The sequence below is a fragment of the Podarcis raffonei genome, chromosome 9 (genome assembly GCF_027172205.1).
Source record: "Podarcis raffonei isolate rPodRaf1 chromosome 9, rPodRaf1.pri, whole genome shotgun sequence".
Lineage (NCBI taxonomy): Eukaryota > Metazoa > Chordata > Lepidosauria > Squamata > Lacertidae > Podarcis > Podarcis raffonei.
This window is the reverse complement of record NC_070610.1, coordinates 26590973-26609389: the sequence shown is the minus strand read 5'-3', so window position 1 is coordinate 26609389 and position 18417 is coordinate 26590973. Positions and strand designations below refer to the sequence as shown.

At 44.6% G+C, this 18417-nt stretch overlaps 1 protein-coding gene across 1 annotated transcript in view; it reads right to left on the bottom strand.

The window, feature by feature from the left end:
• KDR (kinase insert domain receptor) overlaps nt 1-17963 on the bottom strand; it is a 47588-nt gene extending 29625 nt beyond the window's left edge. The window contains exons 1-10 of the mRNA XM_053402338.1: nt 17617-17963; nt 10830-10920; nt 10096-10292; nt 8708-8850; nt 8153-8321; nt 6289-6443; nt 4883-5057; nt 3716-3827; nt 2877-3040; nt 592-748 (exon numbers count right to left, since the gene is read on the bottom strand). Of these exons, the coding sequence (XP_053258313.1) occupies nt 592-748; nt 2877-3040; nt 3716-3827; nt 4883-5057; nt 6289-6443; nt 8153-8321; nt 8708-8850; nt 10096-10292; nt 10830-10920; nt 17617-17689 (1436 nt within the window). The 5' untranslated portion in view covers nt 17690-17963. The remainder of the gene's footprint in view (nt 1-591; nt 749-2876; nt 3041-3715; nt 3828-4882; nt 5058-6288; nt 6444-8152; nt 8322-8707; nt 8851-10095; nt 10293-10829; nt 10921-17616) is intronic.
• Between the last annotated feature and the right edge of the window lie 454 nt (nt 17964-18417).

The window sequence follows — 18417 nt, the reverse complement described above, 5'->3', positions numbered from 1 at the left end:
GGTCTGATAACACTGCCAGTGCTTCTCGGAGATTTCTGATTTGGCATACAGAGAGCATTACAAGAGAGGGCACTCTAAGCTGATCTTATGGATTGTTATAAAGGGATAAGGCAGCTTCGTTGGCACACTGGATCCAAACCAGGAAAAATATATACTAAAGTAAAGGTAAAGGGACCCCTGACCATTAGGTCCAGTTGTGACCGACTCTGAGGTTGCAGTGCTCATCTCGCTTTACTGGCCGAGGGAGCCGGCGTACAGCTTCTGGGTCATGTGGCCAGCATGACTAAGCTGCTTCTGGCGAACCAGAGCAGCGCACGGAAACGCTGTTTACCTTCCCGCAGGAGCGATACCTTTTTATCTACTTGCACTTTGTGCTTTTGAACTGCTAGGTGGGCAGGAGCCAGGACCAAACAACGGGAGCTCACCCCGTCGCAGGGGTTCGAACTGCCAACCTTCTGTCCTAGGCTCTGTGGTTTAACCCACAGCGCCACCTGCGTCCCTTAGATACTAAAGTAGTTGGACCCTTTCTAGAGAGTCTCCAAGCAATACCAACTTTAGGGTTGAATCCATGGCAAGTCGTGTTGTACTTACTGTGGGTTGAAAGTACATTCTTCCTCAAACTGCCAGTACCACTGAATCCTGGCCACGGCTGGAACAGCGTATACTGTACATGTTATGGCTTGGGTGGAACCATACTTATATGAATCCACAGGAGCTAGAAGTGCATTCTCCCCAATTTGAGGTGGAACTGCAGGAGGAAAAGATAGGAAATTACATTTGTGGGTTCCGGCAATCAGCAATGATTCACAGTGAGCAGTTACAAAAGAAGAGAAGGGTGTTCTTCAAAACACAGGACACAAAACTACCATCACTGTTTGACAATAACCCAAGGGATAAAGGTAAAGATAAAGGGACCCCTGACCGTTAGGTCCAGTCGTAGCCGACTCTGGGGTTGCGGCACTCATCTCGCTTTAGTGGCCGAGGGAGCTGGTGTACAGCTTCTGGGTCATGTGGCCAGTATGACTAAGCCGCTTCTAGCGAACCATAGCAGAACATGGAAACGCCGTTTACCTTCCCGCCGGAGCGGTACCTATTTATCTACTTGCACTTTGACGTGCTTTCGAACTGCTAGGTTGGCAGGAGCAGGGACCAAGCAACGGGAGCTCACCCCATCGCGGGGACTCGAACCGCTGACCTTCTGATCGGCAAGCCCTAGGCTCTGTGGTTTAGACCACAGCGCCACCCATGTCCCTATAACCCAAGGGATACTATTGTGCTTAAAAAAATGGATACTTTTGATGCAGCAGGCAGAAATATTTCCTGAGCAGCCAAATGAAGGGGGAATTTGAGGAGGTGAGAATGAATGGGGCAGTTGGGGGGTGTCAGGAAGGATGGGCGAGACGCAGGAGGACAGCAGGGGAAGGACACGCGATGTGCGGAAGTCAGGGAGAGCAACGAAGACAGGAAAAGAGCAGGACACAAAGGCAACTCCTACATACACACACAGAGCGTGATGGAAAAAATAATCTTTTTGTGAAACAACTGGATAATCAAAAGTCTTCCAAATAAATAAACTGAGGTGGATGTTGGAGTCAAGCAAAATAAGCGCAATGGATGGCAGCCCACCTGGGGTTTGAGAGACCAACAGCTTTTGTTGCCTGTCTGAGGCAACACAAAGAGAGGTGTGGTGAAAAAAATATAATAACAGAAGGCTTACTGAGTCAATGATTTGGCACCCAGCACTACTGCCAATGTTCTACTGGGCACAGTTCAAGGTTCTGCTTTTAGCAACTTGGAACCCAACTTGCCCACTGTATCTCTGGCAACTGTGCTCATCAGATGGGGCACTGCTGAGAGTACCAGATGCCCCAGAAGTATGATTTAGCTTGTACTAGAAACTGGGATTTTGTGTAGTAGTTCCAGCTCTCCAAAATCAGTTACCAGCCAGAATTAGACAGGTGCCTAGCACGATGTTTAGGCACCCATTGATGACTTTTTTGTTGTTGTTCAGGAGAGCTTTCTCTGAGGTGCAAACCGTGTAGTTTATAGAAGATCAATTTTACATCTGACAAAATTGTTTTGTTGTTTTCAGAGTTTGTTTAACAGATTAGAGTTTAAGTTTCTGTGTTTTTATTCTGTTCTGTACACCACGTATACTGCTTTGGTAGCTTTAGCCCGTGAAGTGGGGCTATAAATGTGTTTAAAAAATAAATGACACTGGATTGCGGTGTTTAGAACCACTCTAGAAAATGTTTTAACGGGATGGTTGTTTTAATATATATGTATGTTGCTGTTCCCCCTCCCCCAGGTGGGGAAGGGGGGGGAAATTGGTTGGCTCTGCACTTTAATGCAAATCTACCTAATTCACACTTCCCCAATACAATGTGTGAACCAAAGCGCCACTATTCTTTGAAATTCACACTTCTCCACCCCCCAAAAAGGTAGGTAAATCCTATTAGGATTACTAATGCACACAAAAAATGCATATATTTGAGGAAATAGCATACAAAAATTCTTTGCATTAGAGGAAATTGCTTAGGAAAAAAATGAATTAGGCAAAATTGCATGCAAAAATTGTATATTAAGGGAAATGCATGCCAAACAATTGATTGGGGGTGGTAGAGAAACAGAGATAAATCAAAATTAAGAGCTGCATCCATCTCTGCCTTAGGGTAATAATGATTGGTAGCCATAGCTCTGTATTCTGAGGGGCACCATTCCAACTTTTTGACCTATCAAGACATGCACATAAAAGCCACTCCCCACAGCAGCTGATGTAACCAGAGCATGCCCACACATTGGCAGCTTGTCACTGACTTCAGTGGACGCAGACTTTCCCTCTGAAGAAAACAAGGATTTAGGAGACATGAATTTACCATTCACAACCAGATGAAAGGTGTGCTTCTCTTGCTCTTTGTTAATGGGATTGGTCAGAATGATGGTATAATTCCCAGCATCTCTCTCGCTCACTTCGGTGATTGTCAAGGAGTAACCGAGTTTAAGCGTTCGATTTGCAGCTATGGGTTTTCCATTTTTATACCTGCAAACAAACAAGCAAACAAAGACATAAGTGTTTGCTTGGCGGGCTTTAAAAAATAGAATGTAATTAGGCAGAATAGGTTTACTGAATTATTTCATCATAAGAATACTTGCCCACCCTTCATAAGGTCCCAGGCGTGAGTTACAGCATGATTAAATAGAATTATAAAAACATATGAAACATTTACAATTATAAAAACCAGTAAGCTGCATAAAACCATTATAATAAGCGAACAGTATAGAATCATCAAAAGGAGGTGGATCCCAGAAAGCTAAACATCTTAACTATCAGGTCAGGTTAAAAGCCTCTGTTGATATCCTACATTTTTTTCTGGAGATCTCAGGGATAAAGTATCAAAGAAACTCTATTCTTATAGTAGTCCTGCAAGGTAGGATTATTCATCATGGCTCAATGGAGATTCTCCCATCCATGTGCCCTACTTTATAGAAGCTTTACATTTAGATGTATGTATGTATGTATGTATGTATGTATGTATGTATGTATGTATTGCATAAAAATTATATATTGCTTGATTGTAAAAACAAACAAAAAACCTTCAAAGCAGTTGTATAAGTAGCATTCTGCAAAGCAGTGTCTTCTTCTGGACAATGTATATCCAGAGGCATTATACCATTTTGGCTCTCTTGTTATAGAAAAACCTGCTCCAGTTCTTACCATTTTGCATCTGGAGGTGGGTACCCTTTGAATATCACAGGAATCTTAGCTGGCTCGTTCAGTCTTGTCTCCACCAAAGATTGCATTCTGCCCGTAACAATGAAAGGTTTTTCTGTCGGAATTTAAGAAGGCAGCAAGAGTTTTTAGATAGCAGATTTCTTCTTTTCCAGAAGTAGAGGTTTTCTTATTGTATGTAGATTTTTTTAAACAAATTGAGACTAATGGCAACATCTATTGAACAAGAGGAACCTTCTGTACTCTGGCAGCCCAACACAATGTCCCTTTGTTCTTCTACTATACCTTTCTCAACACCTGCTCTGCATCATTGGCAGCCACGGGGGAGTGCCATGACATCACAGCATGCATTTCCTTACTCAATCTTACTCAAAAAAGTCCACTTAAATTCAATGGCAGAGCTAACCGAGGCCCATTAATTTTAATAGAGCTATTCTGATCTTTATTAAATACAACCCTCAGTATCGTCCAGAAATTTGGGTCTGCTTCTCCTGTTCATTTCAACCATGCATGGCAGCGGTGAAAACAATAGTTGGCTGAGTAAAGGTGAATAAACAGGGATTGGCTTCAATTGGAAAACGACCCGATTGTTCCTTTGCAACTATGGCCTTGCCTGCCAAACATTAGGTGTGCATGGCTGTGGGATGGTCTGGTGGACTAACTTGACTCGGTGGACAGGGGTTCTCCATGCTGAGCCTATAGGATTGTACTTTACATCTCCCTTGTTTCCAGCTCATTCTCCTCCAAAAACAAAGCCCGTAATTATAAAAGATTGAGGAAATCCTTGGACTTTGGTTTAATAGCTATCTCAATCAGCATAGTGGTCCTGCTCACCTCAGGTCAGCTGTGTGACCTACTGTTTACAAGAGGTAGAAGGGGAGGCTAGCAAGTTCAGCACAGCGCAAACACGCCAGCAGAGCCAATCTGGTGCTCCCGCCAACGTGTTTGCACCGCATCGACCTTGCTGTCAACTCATCCCCTCCTCTTCTACCTGCCAGCAGCGACTCAACCAGCTAGAGATCAGGCGAGTGTTGCCACCCCAACATGTCATTTTTTACTGGTCTTGATTTTACTAGTGGTTTATTTAAATCAGAGTCTCTTCTCCCTCAGAATCTTCTTTGCACAAGTATCAAATCCAGGGGGATGCCTTACCGTGGACGATGACATAAACACTGTTTTCCTTAGTCATACTGCTGCTGGAGGCGGTGCAGCTGTATTGACCGCCATCATTTACGGTCACGTGGTCTATGGTGAGAGTGCTCACAAACGTCTTCTTCCCTTCGCTACCAGATGAAGTCTTTGCATCCCTGATTACAACATGGCTTTTCTGTAACGGAGTTCAAAGGGATTGATTTCAACATCACCTCTTTAGCCTCCTCTCACCCATGTAACACAAAATGTAGGGGACTTTTTTCTACGTTGAACAGATGGGGTGGACGACAGGGCTCCTGTGCCTTTATAGACAGATCTGTAAACAGCTACTCACCCGGGTGAACAAAGATTGTTCCCAGGGGAGTAGGTACGGAAGCTTTTGCAATCTGGATAAAAATGGGTTTCCTGTTGGCATGCTACTCATGATTTATATTGGAAATGCATATCCAGGTGGATTGGCAACACCAGTAACTTTTGTGAACTTACTGCTACCACCATTTGACAACTGTGAAGGAAGATCAGATTTCTGCAGAAGGTCCTATGTTTGAACATCTGCACTTGTGGCGGGGAAAATTGCCTCAACAGCTATTAAACAACTACAGTGGTACCTCGGGTTAAGTACTTAATTCGTTCCGGAGGTCCGTACTTAACCTGAAACTGTTCTTAACCTGAAGCACCACTATAGCTAATGGGGCCTCCTGCTACTGCCGCGCCGCCGGAGCACGATTTCTGTTCTCATCCTGAAGCAAAGTTCTTAACCTGAAGCACTATTTCTGGGTTAGCGGAGTCTGTAACCTGAAGCGTATGTAACCTGAAGCGTATGTAACCCGAGGTACCACTGTATGAAACATGTCCTCTTTTGCATTTGGTTGCCCTTATTCTTAGCACCATGTGCTTTTCTGAATATATCTTCTCCAGCACTATGATGGAGCACTATGTTAGTAGGAATTATTGGCTACCCTCAGGAAGGAAAGGAATTCCTAGCATTACTGGTGCCCCTGAGAAGGCAGCAATGGAGGAAGGACGTGAATCAGTCATCCCTGTATGTGTGTGTGGTGGTTGCCGACTGTCTAGCTGACTCTGGCATGGGTGCAGACTGCTGATGTCAACAGAGCAGCTAGCCTTTTACCAACTGCACACTTGCATGGGGCTAGCTGAGGTGCTCCGCAGCTTCCATTGAGGAGGGCAGTCATTCCTCCCACCACAATCCTAAGGCAATTCCTACTAGAAAATGCTTCAGTGACTGCCGCTAAGTTACACACAAATCATCCCAAAGTTGGGCACTCTAATGAGCCCAAGCGTATCATTGTTATCCATGCATTTCTGAGAGCTAGGCAGCAACAACGCAAAGAACCGACAACCCTTTGGGCTTCAATCCACGAGTTCCATCTTTAAAGGGAAGTTACCTTGCTTGCTGTCATCTTGCTTGATGGGTAGGCCCATTCAAACACAATTGCCACGTTCAGCTCGGTCCTTGCGGTGCAGTTTAGCGTTAACTTCTCCCCTGCAGCCAGCTCTACCTGGTGAGGAGGGCTCATAATAAGGTCATGAATTTTATATCCTGAGTAGAAAAGGGGGAAATGAAGGAATAACAAGTTGAACCAAAGCCACATAGTAAAATTGTCTCCATTCTTGGAGGCAACCAAAACAGTGAAATTTCAGATAAATGAGGGGGTTTGGGGTGTGGATTGATCTTACTGATGAATATTTTCAGTTACACTCAGAGAGGACACACTGAAATAAATGCATTTGACTAAGTTTGTTTCAGTGGGTCTTCTTTGAGTATGGTAAGTTTGATATAACCCAACAAATCCAATGAAAATAATCAGCTATAAAATGGCTCACTTCCCAAAGCTACCGCTCTGCCCACCTGCCACACACCTGGAGTCACACCTGGAGTCATAATTACACCAGGAACTCATTTTTGCCTCCATGGTTTTAAACCATGTGCACTTGCACTTGCAAAACAGAGTGCATAGGTTTTTGCTTTGATAATAATTTTTATTAATTTTCAATTACCATCCAATAATAGCCTCATTATAACAGTACCAAATTATAATACAATTACTAATACCAATTACTCAAATACTGAATTAATGGTTTGAATATTTTCTTTATTTCTGCGTTCCAAAATCTTATTAATTTCAATTACATTCCCTTATACAACATAATACATAATCCCTTATACAACAACTGCAACATTAATAACTTCTATTCATGTTGACACATTAAATGATATATAGAACTACAAGTGAGGCACTCAAACAGTGCCTAGGCCTTTGCAAGCCCTGACAGCTGATCCTCAGGCGTACAGCAGGTGGTCATCGCTTGGGGAAAAACAGCCTCATCCAAATGGGAAAGCCTGGCAGACCAGAGATTCTCCTCTGCTGGTTTTCACATTAATTTAAGGAATGTGGTTGGATTCAGCGATATGCAGTGAAATTTTCGTAGGGGAATAGTTAGGGCTAGAGGCGCCAGCTTGAGAGGGTGATGGGGCGGGGAATGTTTCACGTGTGAGCATTGCACCTCCCTCCCTAAACTGGGCAGAAGTTTCCCAAGCTTTGGGAATGAGGTGCCAGAGGAACATTTAGTGGACTAGCCTAGTCCACTGACTGCACACCACTGGTTGGGTTTAGTCAGATGGCAGTGGTGGTTGCTCATGAGTAATCAGTTGGGACTCCGACCTGTCTTTTACAGGTTTTATTTTGGTGCAGCACTATTTTCAGTGCAGAGCCACAAGTTCATGTCTGCCTCAATCACCAGCAGAATCCGGGAGTGGTTGTTTCCAGGACCACCCCCAACATAAGAGCTTCGTCACCTCCAGCTTTTCCTTCCTTTTTTGCATTTTACACCTCTGTGCAGGGTGGGCGACGGAAGGGACGTGCTTCCCTCCTGGCCGGCTTGGCCAGGAGCGGTGCTGAATCTCCCAGCAGCATCCTCTGGTCCTTTCCTCTCTTCCCCACTGGAGGTGTGGCTTTCCTCACACACAGGAAGAGGAAGTGCTTCGCAAGATTTTCAGAGGTTCCCTGTAATCCAACTGCCCCTCTGCTTCCCTAGCCTGTTCCGATGGCAGTACCCTGACATGTTTCTTCCTCTGACTCTCACCCAGACAGTATCGGACACCCACGTTAGTTGAAATCCATACCATTTTAGTTTTAGAAAGATGATGGTTACGTTAAGCAACACAACTTCATGCTGTTCTGCTGAACCCCCTTCCATTAAGCTAAACAAAATGTAAGTAACAAATAAGATGGCCACAGAATGGCTTACCTACAACTACCACAATGTACATCACAGATTGGTAACTTTTGCCATCTATCTTCGCTTTGCAGTAGACCATGCTCACGTCGTTGATCAAGTTGGTGGGAATAGTGAAGCCTTTCTGACTGTCCCATGTAATCGATTTGCCATCAGGAACAAATATTTTCTCCGGGTACTTCTGCATGGACACCAGGATATATCAATCGGTTAAACTGTCTCAGAGGATTGAAAGGATGTCCAAGTTGTCCACCACATTCTCATCCACCCCGCCAACACAGTCTCTTGCCATCAACCCCTCCTCCAAATGTAAAGAAAGTGTGAAGGTGTTGGTAGCAATTAGTCATGGGGACAGCAGATGCTTTTCTGGTGGCAGCACTGCATTTGTTGGAACAAGGATGGGACAGGTCAAGGAGGAAGGGGCTACTGCCTCCTTGCCCTACTCCATCCCCACTCCAATGAGCTCAGCATCAATGGGAGGATGGTAATGGCTCTGGTACCCTTCAAGATGCCATGAGTGAGAACTACTAAAATAATGGACAAAAGGCAGCAATTCCTTTGTCTTACCGCATACAGAGATACGTTCAGATTTGACGTGGAGCCAAGGCACGGTACCACCACAGTTTTGTTTCCAGTTAAATATACCACACCAATCTGATCACTAACAGAAGTCACAAACGGAGACTGGCCATCGGGAAGGTCTGTAACATCTGCAGGGGGTAGGGGGTGGGGGTGGGGATCAGATAAATACAGTACAACCAGTTTGCAAATACTTCTTAATTTTAAAAGCAAAATGATATACAACAGTGCAAACGAGTGATTCCGTGTTAGGAGGTTGGAGTTCTAATACAGGGGAGCTAATGGCAGGTGGAACCCCCAACAAATCTGTATCCTGATCATAGCACTCTCTGCCCGGCTGAACACAATGATTAGGACTGAGATTACCTCATTCCCCTGCTAACCGGATGATTGATCCGAGGATGGGAGAAAGAGTGATCTACATCCTGTCTGGCCAGAGGCGTCCTTGCTCTCTTGCCAGAGGAGCTGAGCCAGAGTGGAGAGGCGTGATTTTTGTGCCCCACTGGGCCTGCACCAACTCCTAGGTAGGCCTTGTGTCTGGCCTATGTCCATGTGTGGTTGATGCAGACACCAGCATGTTTGCGTGCTCTGGTGTGTGCATGTGATGTGTGTGGCTTTTGCAGCAGCACACATGCTGTGGATTTGGCCACATCTACCACCCGGTGGTGCAGCCTTCAGGTCCAGAATGTTTACCCCCTGCTGCTGAACCCAACCTCAGTATTTTGGTCGGCTACCGCTCTTCCAGCTTACCGTGTTAACTGCTGATTACAAGCACCAAGGAAACAATTAATTTTGATACCGAATAATTCCTGCGATTGGGATATGTAGGTTTTATTGAATTGTTTTTATTGGGTATGGAATCGTTTTTGAATTGTTGCTTTCTACTGAGTGGTTTTATTGTACACCATCTTGGTATTATTTTAATATATAGAAACTTTTAATAAATTTAGCCTCGATAGCTCAGATGGTTAGAGTGTGGTGCTGAGACCACCAAGGTTTGGTCCCTGTATGGGATGGCTGCCTATTTCTGCCTTGCAGGGCATTGGACTAGATGATCTCCTTCCAACTCTACAGTTCTATTGTCATCAATTATAAACATAAATATAGAAAGCCCCAAGCACCCATTGTCTGCCTTGAGAATGGAAGCTGTAGTCCTCTCTATAGGAAATGCCAGGGTCAACAAATAAGTTTCTTTGCTCACAAGAGAGTGTGGGTATGTGAGGCTCTATGAAGCCCCTTAAAACTTTATGCATGTTTACTCAGATCTAAGTCCCATTTCTCCAACAGGACAAGCAAAGGTATAGAACTGCAGCTTTAATCTTCAATTTCCCAAACAGTTAAATAGGGGGGAAAACACCACTCCGGTCAGCACCTACCTTGTACATAAACATACACACTTGACATTGTATGGTTGTCTTGGTAAAGGCACTTGTAGGCTCCCGTGTCATTGCCTGTTACTTTTGTAAGAGTGAGCATCTTACAGTAGACATTGTCTATACAGTCTGTCACCGTCACTCGGTTTTCAGCACTGGTCTGGTTGTTAGGCCAAAGCCATTCCAAAGCTCTTTCACCACTAAGGTGGAAAAAATGAGAGGTATGAGTAATGGTAAACTCTGACATGATGCAGGAGTTGATCATGGCAGACCCCATAGCAATGCCCCCAAGGGGAGTCCATAGTCATGCACCCTAAAGAAGAGTCCAAAACTGCAGGGAGCTGTGTTGACCTACTCAATATGGGGATCAGCAAGAGACATTATCAGTTAAAAGACACATTCCAGCCACGCAAAAGTGCTCAAGGAAGGGGTAGATCAGGGCCAAGGAAGGGTGTGGCTAAGTGAGAATCTCAAGAGCCTGCAAGGAGATGCCTAGAGGGCTACATGTAGCCCCAAGGCCTCTCGTTCCCCACCTCTGCCCTAAAGCTTTAAACAGGTGAACCAGGAATGCTTAGACACACTTGGATTTTCCTTGGTTCCTTGTTTACATGTTTCTCGTTTGGTTATCATCTATTATGGAAAGATAGCAAAGAAAGTCACAGTAAAAAGGGGGGAAAGTGATTCAGAAGAACACACACTTTATAAACACAACCATTAATGTGATGCCCCAGCCTTACCTGCAATTAATTTGTAGCGTATCATTGGCTGTTACAGTAATAACAGATTTTTGGATGCTAAGGGATGGTGGATCCAATGAAACAGATGAGCCTGCAAAATAACAACAATAAAAGTAACAATTTTATTATTTGTACCCTGCCCATCTGAGTGGGTTGCCCCAGTCCCAGACCAAAGAACGTGCCAAATTACACACACTCAACAAAAATGTGATTATATGTATCATACATAACTCACTCGTATGAAAATTCTGCGCCCATGCCTGATCCACGCAGGTCAATGGGATAGGGGTTGTGCATTTGAAGAGTTAAATTAGGAAGGATTTCACACATCATACAGAAATTCATGAGCTCTGTCATAACAGGAAGAATGGGCAGATGGTCAGAGGCTAGCAACTCAGCTCTGCAATTCATACAGCAAGGGTGGAGTTCCTGTTTTGTTGCACCGCTAACTTCAAGGTCTAACTAAAGGATGTGGGGCATTGAAACGAAGTGAACTTGACTCTACATGATGATCTCATTCTCTCAGGAACAACTTGATTCTTTTCTTACTTTTAAAAAACAACAACAACCAATTAATTATAAATTCATCATTTGCCAGTGCTTCCAATTAATTAGCCTCATTCGACATTATTCTGAGGAACACATCAATATAAGCATTAGACTACTGACTTAAAGAAGGGGTCTTTAAACTGGGAGAGTCTGGTGTGCAAAATAGCTGGCTGATCCCACTGCAGCTATGAACAGCAAAGTTTGTGTATGTGAAGATGAACATACAGTGGTACCTCAGGTTAAGTACTTAATTCATTCCGGAGGTCCATACTTAACCTGAAACTGTTCTTAACCTGAAGCACCACTTTAGCTAATGGGGCCTCCTGTTGCTGCCGCGCTGCCGGAGCATGATTTCTGTTCTCATCCTGAAGCAAAGTTCTTAACCTGAAGCACTATTTCTGGGTTAGTGGAGTCTGTAACCTGAAGCGTATGTAACCTGAAGCATATGTAACCCAAGGTACCACTGTATATGAATGTGGTTTGGATTGCAACTCCTATCAGCCCCAGCTAGCATGGGCAGGGGGCTGGTAGGGGTTGCAGACCAGAACAGAAGTTGATGGAAGCTGTAGTAACTCCTCTCGAAGTTAACTTAATCCTATTGCTCAGATTTTTAGAGGATGCTTCTTTTGCTACCCAAGAGCTGAGAATTACACGGAGCTTAAAATTCATCTGTTCCTATAAAATAGGGTTGCCATCTTTCAAAAAGTGAAAATCCATACACAAAAGTTGAGCTTTTTTCCTTTTATTTTTTTTGCAAAAACTCTAAAACAAATGACATTTTTTGAGCTAGAATTCCGACATGTGTTGCCATATGTCTGGATTTTCCCACACACTGAAGCAATTTTCACCCAGTCACTGGTTCCGAATGTCGTATTTCTGCTATGTCTGGGAAATATGGCAACCTTACTACAAGACCCATTTCAGGGAAGATGTTCTAAGCATTTAGGTAAGATGTTCCAAGCATTCGTTGCACTAATTGTGTGGGTTAACAAGTGGTTTTCAAATGATGCCCCCTCAATGGAATGGCAGGCAAGCTTTTTTTAAAAGGCAACTATTGATCCTTCTCCCACAATATTCAATAAAGTGGAAAATAACTGGGCACATTCTAGGGCACGCAGTCAGCTCTCATGGCAATGGCAAAGTCCAGCAAGCCAGATTAGTGACCCACAGGAATGAAAGTGCATCCATAGTTCAATGCTGGCCATGGCTCAGTGGTCAAGGACCTCATTTGCTCCAGTTCAATTCTCAACATCTCTAAGTAGGTCCAGGAAAGCCTGAGTCTCTGGTGAGCCAGTCATTGTAGACAATGTTGAGTTAGGCGGGCCAATTTTCTGACTCAGGGATGAGACAGCTTCCTATAATGGAAGTCACATTCATACATATGGAAGTCGAGAATACGGCTTTCCAGAACAGAAGCCCTGGTTTCTAAATACGCTTGAGATTCCAAAACGATGCTTTTAGTAATTCATATCTGATATGTCACTTGAAACAGGAACTCTGTTCCATGAGCAATACCAAAGAAAAACTCAAATACAGGGAGAGGAAGGAAAAAATGCAATGTAAATATGCTGCTATGAAAGACTGTAATTCAAAGACAAAATGGAATGTCATAAGGTCCATTGGCAAACCATTATTCTATAATTATTAGGCTACAGCAGAATATTTCATTCATGAGTTGCTTTTTATCTGCATGTATGTCACTCAGACAGATTTTACATTCTGTTTTGGCAGCCACTGGCTCAAAGGGGAAAATGAACGCTAGAAAACATCTATAGGATTGTTAGCATGTCTACACAGAAAAAGTAGCACTAAGTTCAAAAAGACTTACTCCCAGGTAAGTGTACAGCTAGAATTGCAACTTCACATTGTCCTTTCATCCTAAATTTATTATTAATATGAAATTACTTCTCTCATATTTGCTTATTTTTTGCTAGCATTAAAGTAAATATATTAATAAACAGTAATTCTAAATCATCTGCTCTGTGGTGAAATCTGCTTGGATTTCTCTTCTCCAAGCCATTTTATTGCGACTGCTGAAACTACATCTATCTTCTTAACTATTTAATTGTTGTTTCACTGATCCCTAAAACTCAGCAGCCATCCAGCAAGAACTGTACAGCTGCAGCCCTAGGCCCACTTACTGTGATTTACTTCTGAGTAAACAGGCATAGGACTCTGCACTGCTATCTGGCATCGATATCCACAAAACATTTGCTAAGATTGTGCACAAAGTGTATCCCTCATCTCAGGTATCCTTGGAGCAAACCTGCCAAATTCATATATTTATGTGGATCACAAAAGCTCAGAGAAGATAGAAATGGTGCCAAGCATAGATTTACCGGTATCTTCCCAGTTGGATATCACCAATGAAAGCCAAACAAGCAATAATGGGTGTGGGAGGAGGGGGAGGGGAGGGGGATTTTGAAAAGAAAAAGTAAATTATATGAAACCTAACGTTGTTCAAAATAGTCAAGAAGTCTAGCTCTTCCTTTCTGATCTTGCTCTGAATACCAGTCACTGGTGAATAACCATGAGGAGAGACCCAATGGTTTTGCTTGTGGCCTTCTGAAAGGCATCTGATCGGTTCCTGTGTGAAACAGAAGCCTGGACTAGATAGACCTTTGGTATGATTCTGTAGGTCTTTTCTTAACTTCTTAAAGCAGGCTTAATGGGAAAATCAGGAGGCTGATATTCCCAGAGCTGTGATACTCTGCTCACCAATATGAGAAAGCACCTATTTAATGCACAGCACATACCATACTTTATGCAGCACATAGAACAGCACTGCAACAATAACACTCCAGTTATCCAGCTTTCAATAAGAAAGCACCATAAGCAAGCCAAAAGAGTCCTTTAGCAAAGGCAGATCAAGGGGAGCGTGATTGGTCGGTTCGCACCAAGTGCTGAACTCTTGGGGCTTTGCAGCAGACACCACAACTATGACACCCTAAGGAAGGTGAGAGGCAGGGGTGCTAGATTTTGGTGTTGCACAAGGTGTCACTGAAATTTGAGGAGCCGAGGTTTGCCACTGCCTTTAGCCCTTCAGACCATTAGCAGCACGAGTGGTTTGCTCCTTACCTGCGATGCTCACCACCTCATCATTAGCACCAACAACATAAAACTAGATGCCACTTGGTAGACCTCAATCTACCTATGGCCACAGAAGCTGTGTCCTGGGGACCTCCTTCAAATAATCACGGTCCTTCTGTTTTGCTGCTGCTTTCCTTTGTTGTTGTACAAACCTCATTGCAGTTCGAACGATTAGTTCAAATCTCCCAAGAATCTCCTTCCGCCAACCCACCTTGATGGGTTAGCATTTGGTCAGTGGTATCATAGAGTTGGAAGGGACCACAAGCAGTGCCCGATTTATGTATAAGCTAAACAAGCTATAGCTTAGGGCCCCACTCTCTTGGGGACCTCCAACAAATTTAAGGGGGATAAAACTGGATGTACGTTTCCAAAATATAAGATAAAAAACAAATAAAATAAAACCTACATACAGCAACAGTGTTTTGTATTGTGTAGGCTCCTATGTGTAAGTAATGGGCTCTGCCTGCTATATAAAGGGCCCCATAAATCCAGCCCTGACCACAAGGGTCTTCTATAGTCAACCCCCCTTGCAGTGCAGGAATCTTTCACCCAACATGGGGCTTGAACCCACGATCTTCAAATTATGAGTCTCATGCTCTGCCGACTGAGCTATCCCAGGTAGTGTACTGCTGTTTGGCTGGATTTTTCCCTTGTTGCATTCTCTTTTGTTTTTTAACTCACACCATTGTCACCTTTGCATGTGCACGGCGCTAATGGTTTATTTAGAACATGCAAATGCGTGCCTTTGTCATGGACTTTGCTGCCATAGGATGTAGCGCTCAGTGGAGACTGGCCCATTAGGGCAAATGGGGTGTTGTGCCACAAACCTCTGCCTGCCCTGAGCCTGCCCCACCTGTCTGCCTTCTTACCAGCCCAGAGATTGGCACAACCTGTCAGCATTCTCATCCTTAAGTCTCTTCTTAAATTTTATTTTGCATTTTTGCATTTTACAATGTTTCAACTATAGAAATTATTCCCTTACCTTTTCTGCGGCTTCCCTCCCTCTCTGCAGTTGCTTATTTTATATCCTATTTTTTACTGCATCACCAATTCAAACCTGTTCACAAATGTATCCTTTATACTTCCTCTAAGTTATTTCTTACTGCTTTGGCTTATGTCAATCCTGCTATTGCTTTTAATTGTTTACCATTTGTCTTCTTATATTCAACACATTTTCTGTTTTTTTTTAAAAAAAGTCTCTCAACTTGATTACTTATTCTTCCGGTAAGTTTCGCCATCTCTGCGTATTCCATCAGTTTTAGTTGCTGTCATTCTTAGTCTCAGTGATGCCCTTTGTGGAACTAAAGATGGGAGATGGATGGTGGTGAATCTATAATTTATTGTCTCATCCTGTCGTTGGTTCCGGCTCCATTTATCATTGCATCGTTTGCTCTACTACAGATGGGCTCCCTGCCTTTTGCACGCTCCCCGCCCTCGGTCCTAGTGGTGTCACTACTGGTATCACTGGTTGCAGCGTCAATGGGTTAATAATCCCAAAGGGTTAGGTAAAGCAAGACTGGCAAGGACTTTAGGGGGTATTTCACAAAATGAATGTCACCTCTGAGCCAGGGAAAAGATGTATAAAAAGCAGCACATCATACACACTGATGATAATAATAACAACGATAAAGCTCACCAACTTTGGCCCCCTCCTCCCCCGAAAAAGCTCAACAACTTAGCCAAAAAAACTGCCAACAACGTTTGTGTCTGGATTTTCACTTTTTGAAATTTGGCAACCCTGTGATAACAGCATCAATATTAATATTATTAAGGATGATGTGAAGACTGCATGCATGTCCATCCCTGCCCCTGTAATTGTCAGTGCTTCCCTGTGGTCCGTTTTTTTTTTAACAGACCAACACGAACATGTGCAGACATGCACATTATTTGCAAATGATGGCGTAGTGCCATGGTCAATATTGCACCATCAGTGTGAGTGGTACTTTAGGGAGGACAAAGAGGGCGGGCTCCTGTCCCAGAAAAGTTAAAATCTATTTAAAATATTAAAATAGATTTATTTATCTATTGAATTTATATACTGGCCTATACCTGCAGGTCTCAGGGCGGTTCACCGAATCTAAACACAGATTACAATTTTTTTTAACCCTTACACAAAAAAAGGATTGGGGGTGGGGACACTTGTGTGAAATGGACCTGAAAGTGGGATTCTTGGAGAACCCATGGTGATCCTTCTGGAGGGACAGGAGGAGATTTGGAGCCTGGGCCCTAAATCCTCTCTTCCTTACTCTCCAACCTCAGCCTCTCTCCCTGCTGCTAAAAAAGACCCAAGAAGAAGTTTGAGCCCTTCAGCCAGCCACATCCTTGCTCAGCTGAAATGCGGAGGGGAGGAGGGAGAGAACGAGACAGAGAAAGCCCCCAAGGCTGGGCCACTCCAGCTCATCCGGATAACCAAAGTAGCTTCAGGTCAGCTGTATCAGGCCGGTGCATACGGTACAAGGCTAAGCCTTGCCTGCTCGGAAATCACTCGTCCTGAATTCAATGGGGCCTTGGTCGTCGTTGGCTAGAGCGCAGTGCTGACAACGCCAAGGTTGCAGGTTCGATCCCCGCGTCAGGGACAGCGGCATATTCCTGCATTGCAGGTGTTTGGACTAGACGATCCTCGGGACCCCTTCCAATTCTATGACCAGAAGCCAACATGTTGCGGAAGGGTCGCGTGCCGCGTCGCCAAGATCACCTGCGCATTTTGGTGATCCGTGCGCCAGGTGCTGCGCAAGACAACGCGGAACATCGGTGCTCAGCAGAGCAATCCTAGCCACGGCTACTCGGAAGTAAGTGCAGCTGAATTCGGTGGGGCTTCGTTCCAGTGAAAGGGGCTACGTTTCCAGCTGGTTCTTTCCACCTTTCTTTGTGCAAAAAGCCCGCCCCCCCCCCGCGCGCGCCAAATTCATCTATCCTACGGCAGACTATTTCTTCCCCCAACCCAGGGAATTCCTCGGCACCTGGGGAGGCGGCGGGTGGGGTGTGTGTGAGTGTGATCTGTGCCAATCTAGCTTGGCTGAGCTGATTCCCTGGATCCTGGGGAAGGGGAGCCCCTAGGAGATCGGCTAAGTTATCCACCAAACAACCCAACAATAAACGACAACAACAACAACACACACACACACACACACTCGTGCGCTCCTCTTACCCGCCTCAACCAGCCCGGGCTCCGCGGCAGCCCACAGCGCCAGGATCAGTCCCACTCCCGCCGCCAGCTCCATGTCTCCTCGGAGCAACAAGAACCACAACAAAACGCGGGTGGCAGAGCAGGTCAAGTCCAGGGGAAGCTACCCAACCCCGGGTGATCTCTATTATAGCCCAGACATCAGCTGCGGGGCCAAAGCCTCAGCCGCTTTGCCTTCGATCCGACCGCTTCAGCCAGCCAGAAGATCCGCGGAGCAGGCGCGACAAGCGCACTTCCTTAGGCGGGGCAGAGAAACAATATTTCTGCGGATTCTCTTCGAGGCGCTCCGATGCCCCAGCAGCCTGGCCAGAGTCTTCCCCCCCAGGCGGGGTTTTGCAAATCAGTGCCGACCAATCCCCGGGCCCAGCGCTCCTTCGGAGGAGGGGCTTGACACGCTAGCCCCGCCTCCGACCCTGATGTATCTCCCCAATGCCGCCCCTCTTCTTCTGGGGTGCATTTCTTGGAGCTTCAGCCACAAGACCCAGAGGCAAAAATAAAATACAATAAAAATCCTTTTTGGGAGGTGTACTTCTGAGATTCATTTCCACGCTTTTCTAGCTCCCACTGGGACTACATGTGTGTCAGAGTTCTGCTTTCTAACTAAATCGAAAGTTATTGGCTTGCAGTTCAACCACATGTTTCTGCAAACATATTCCCCGTTGTGATGGATAGAGAGGTGTGAAACTGACCTATTTTTAAAGTTTTCAAGCAACTGTGGGCCAAAGTCCTGTTGATAGGTTGTACCCTGGCAGTTTTGATACCTTT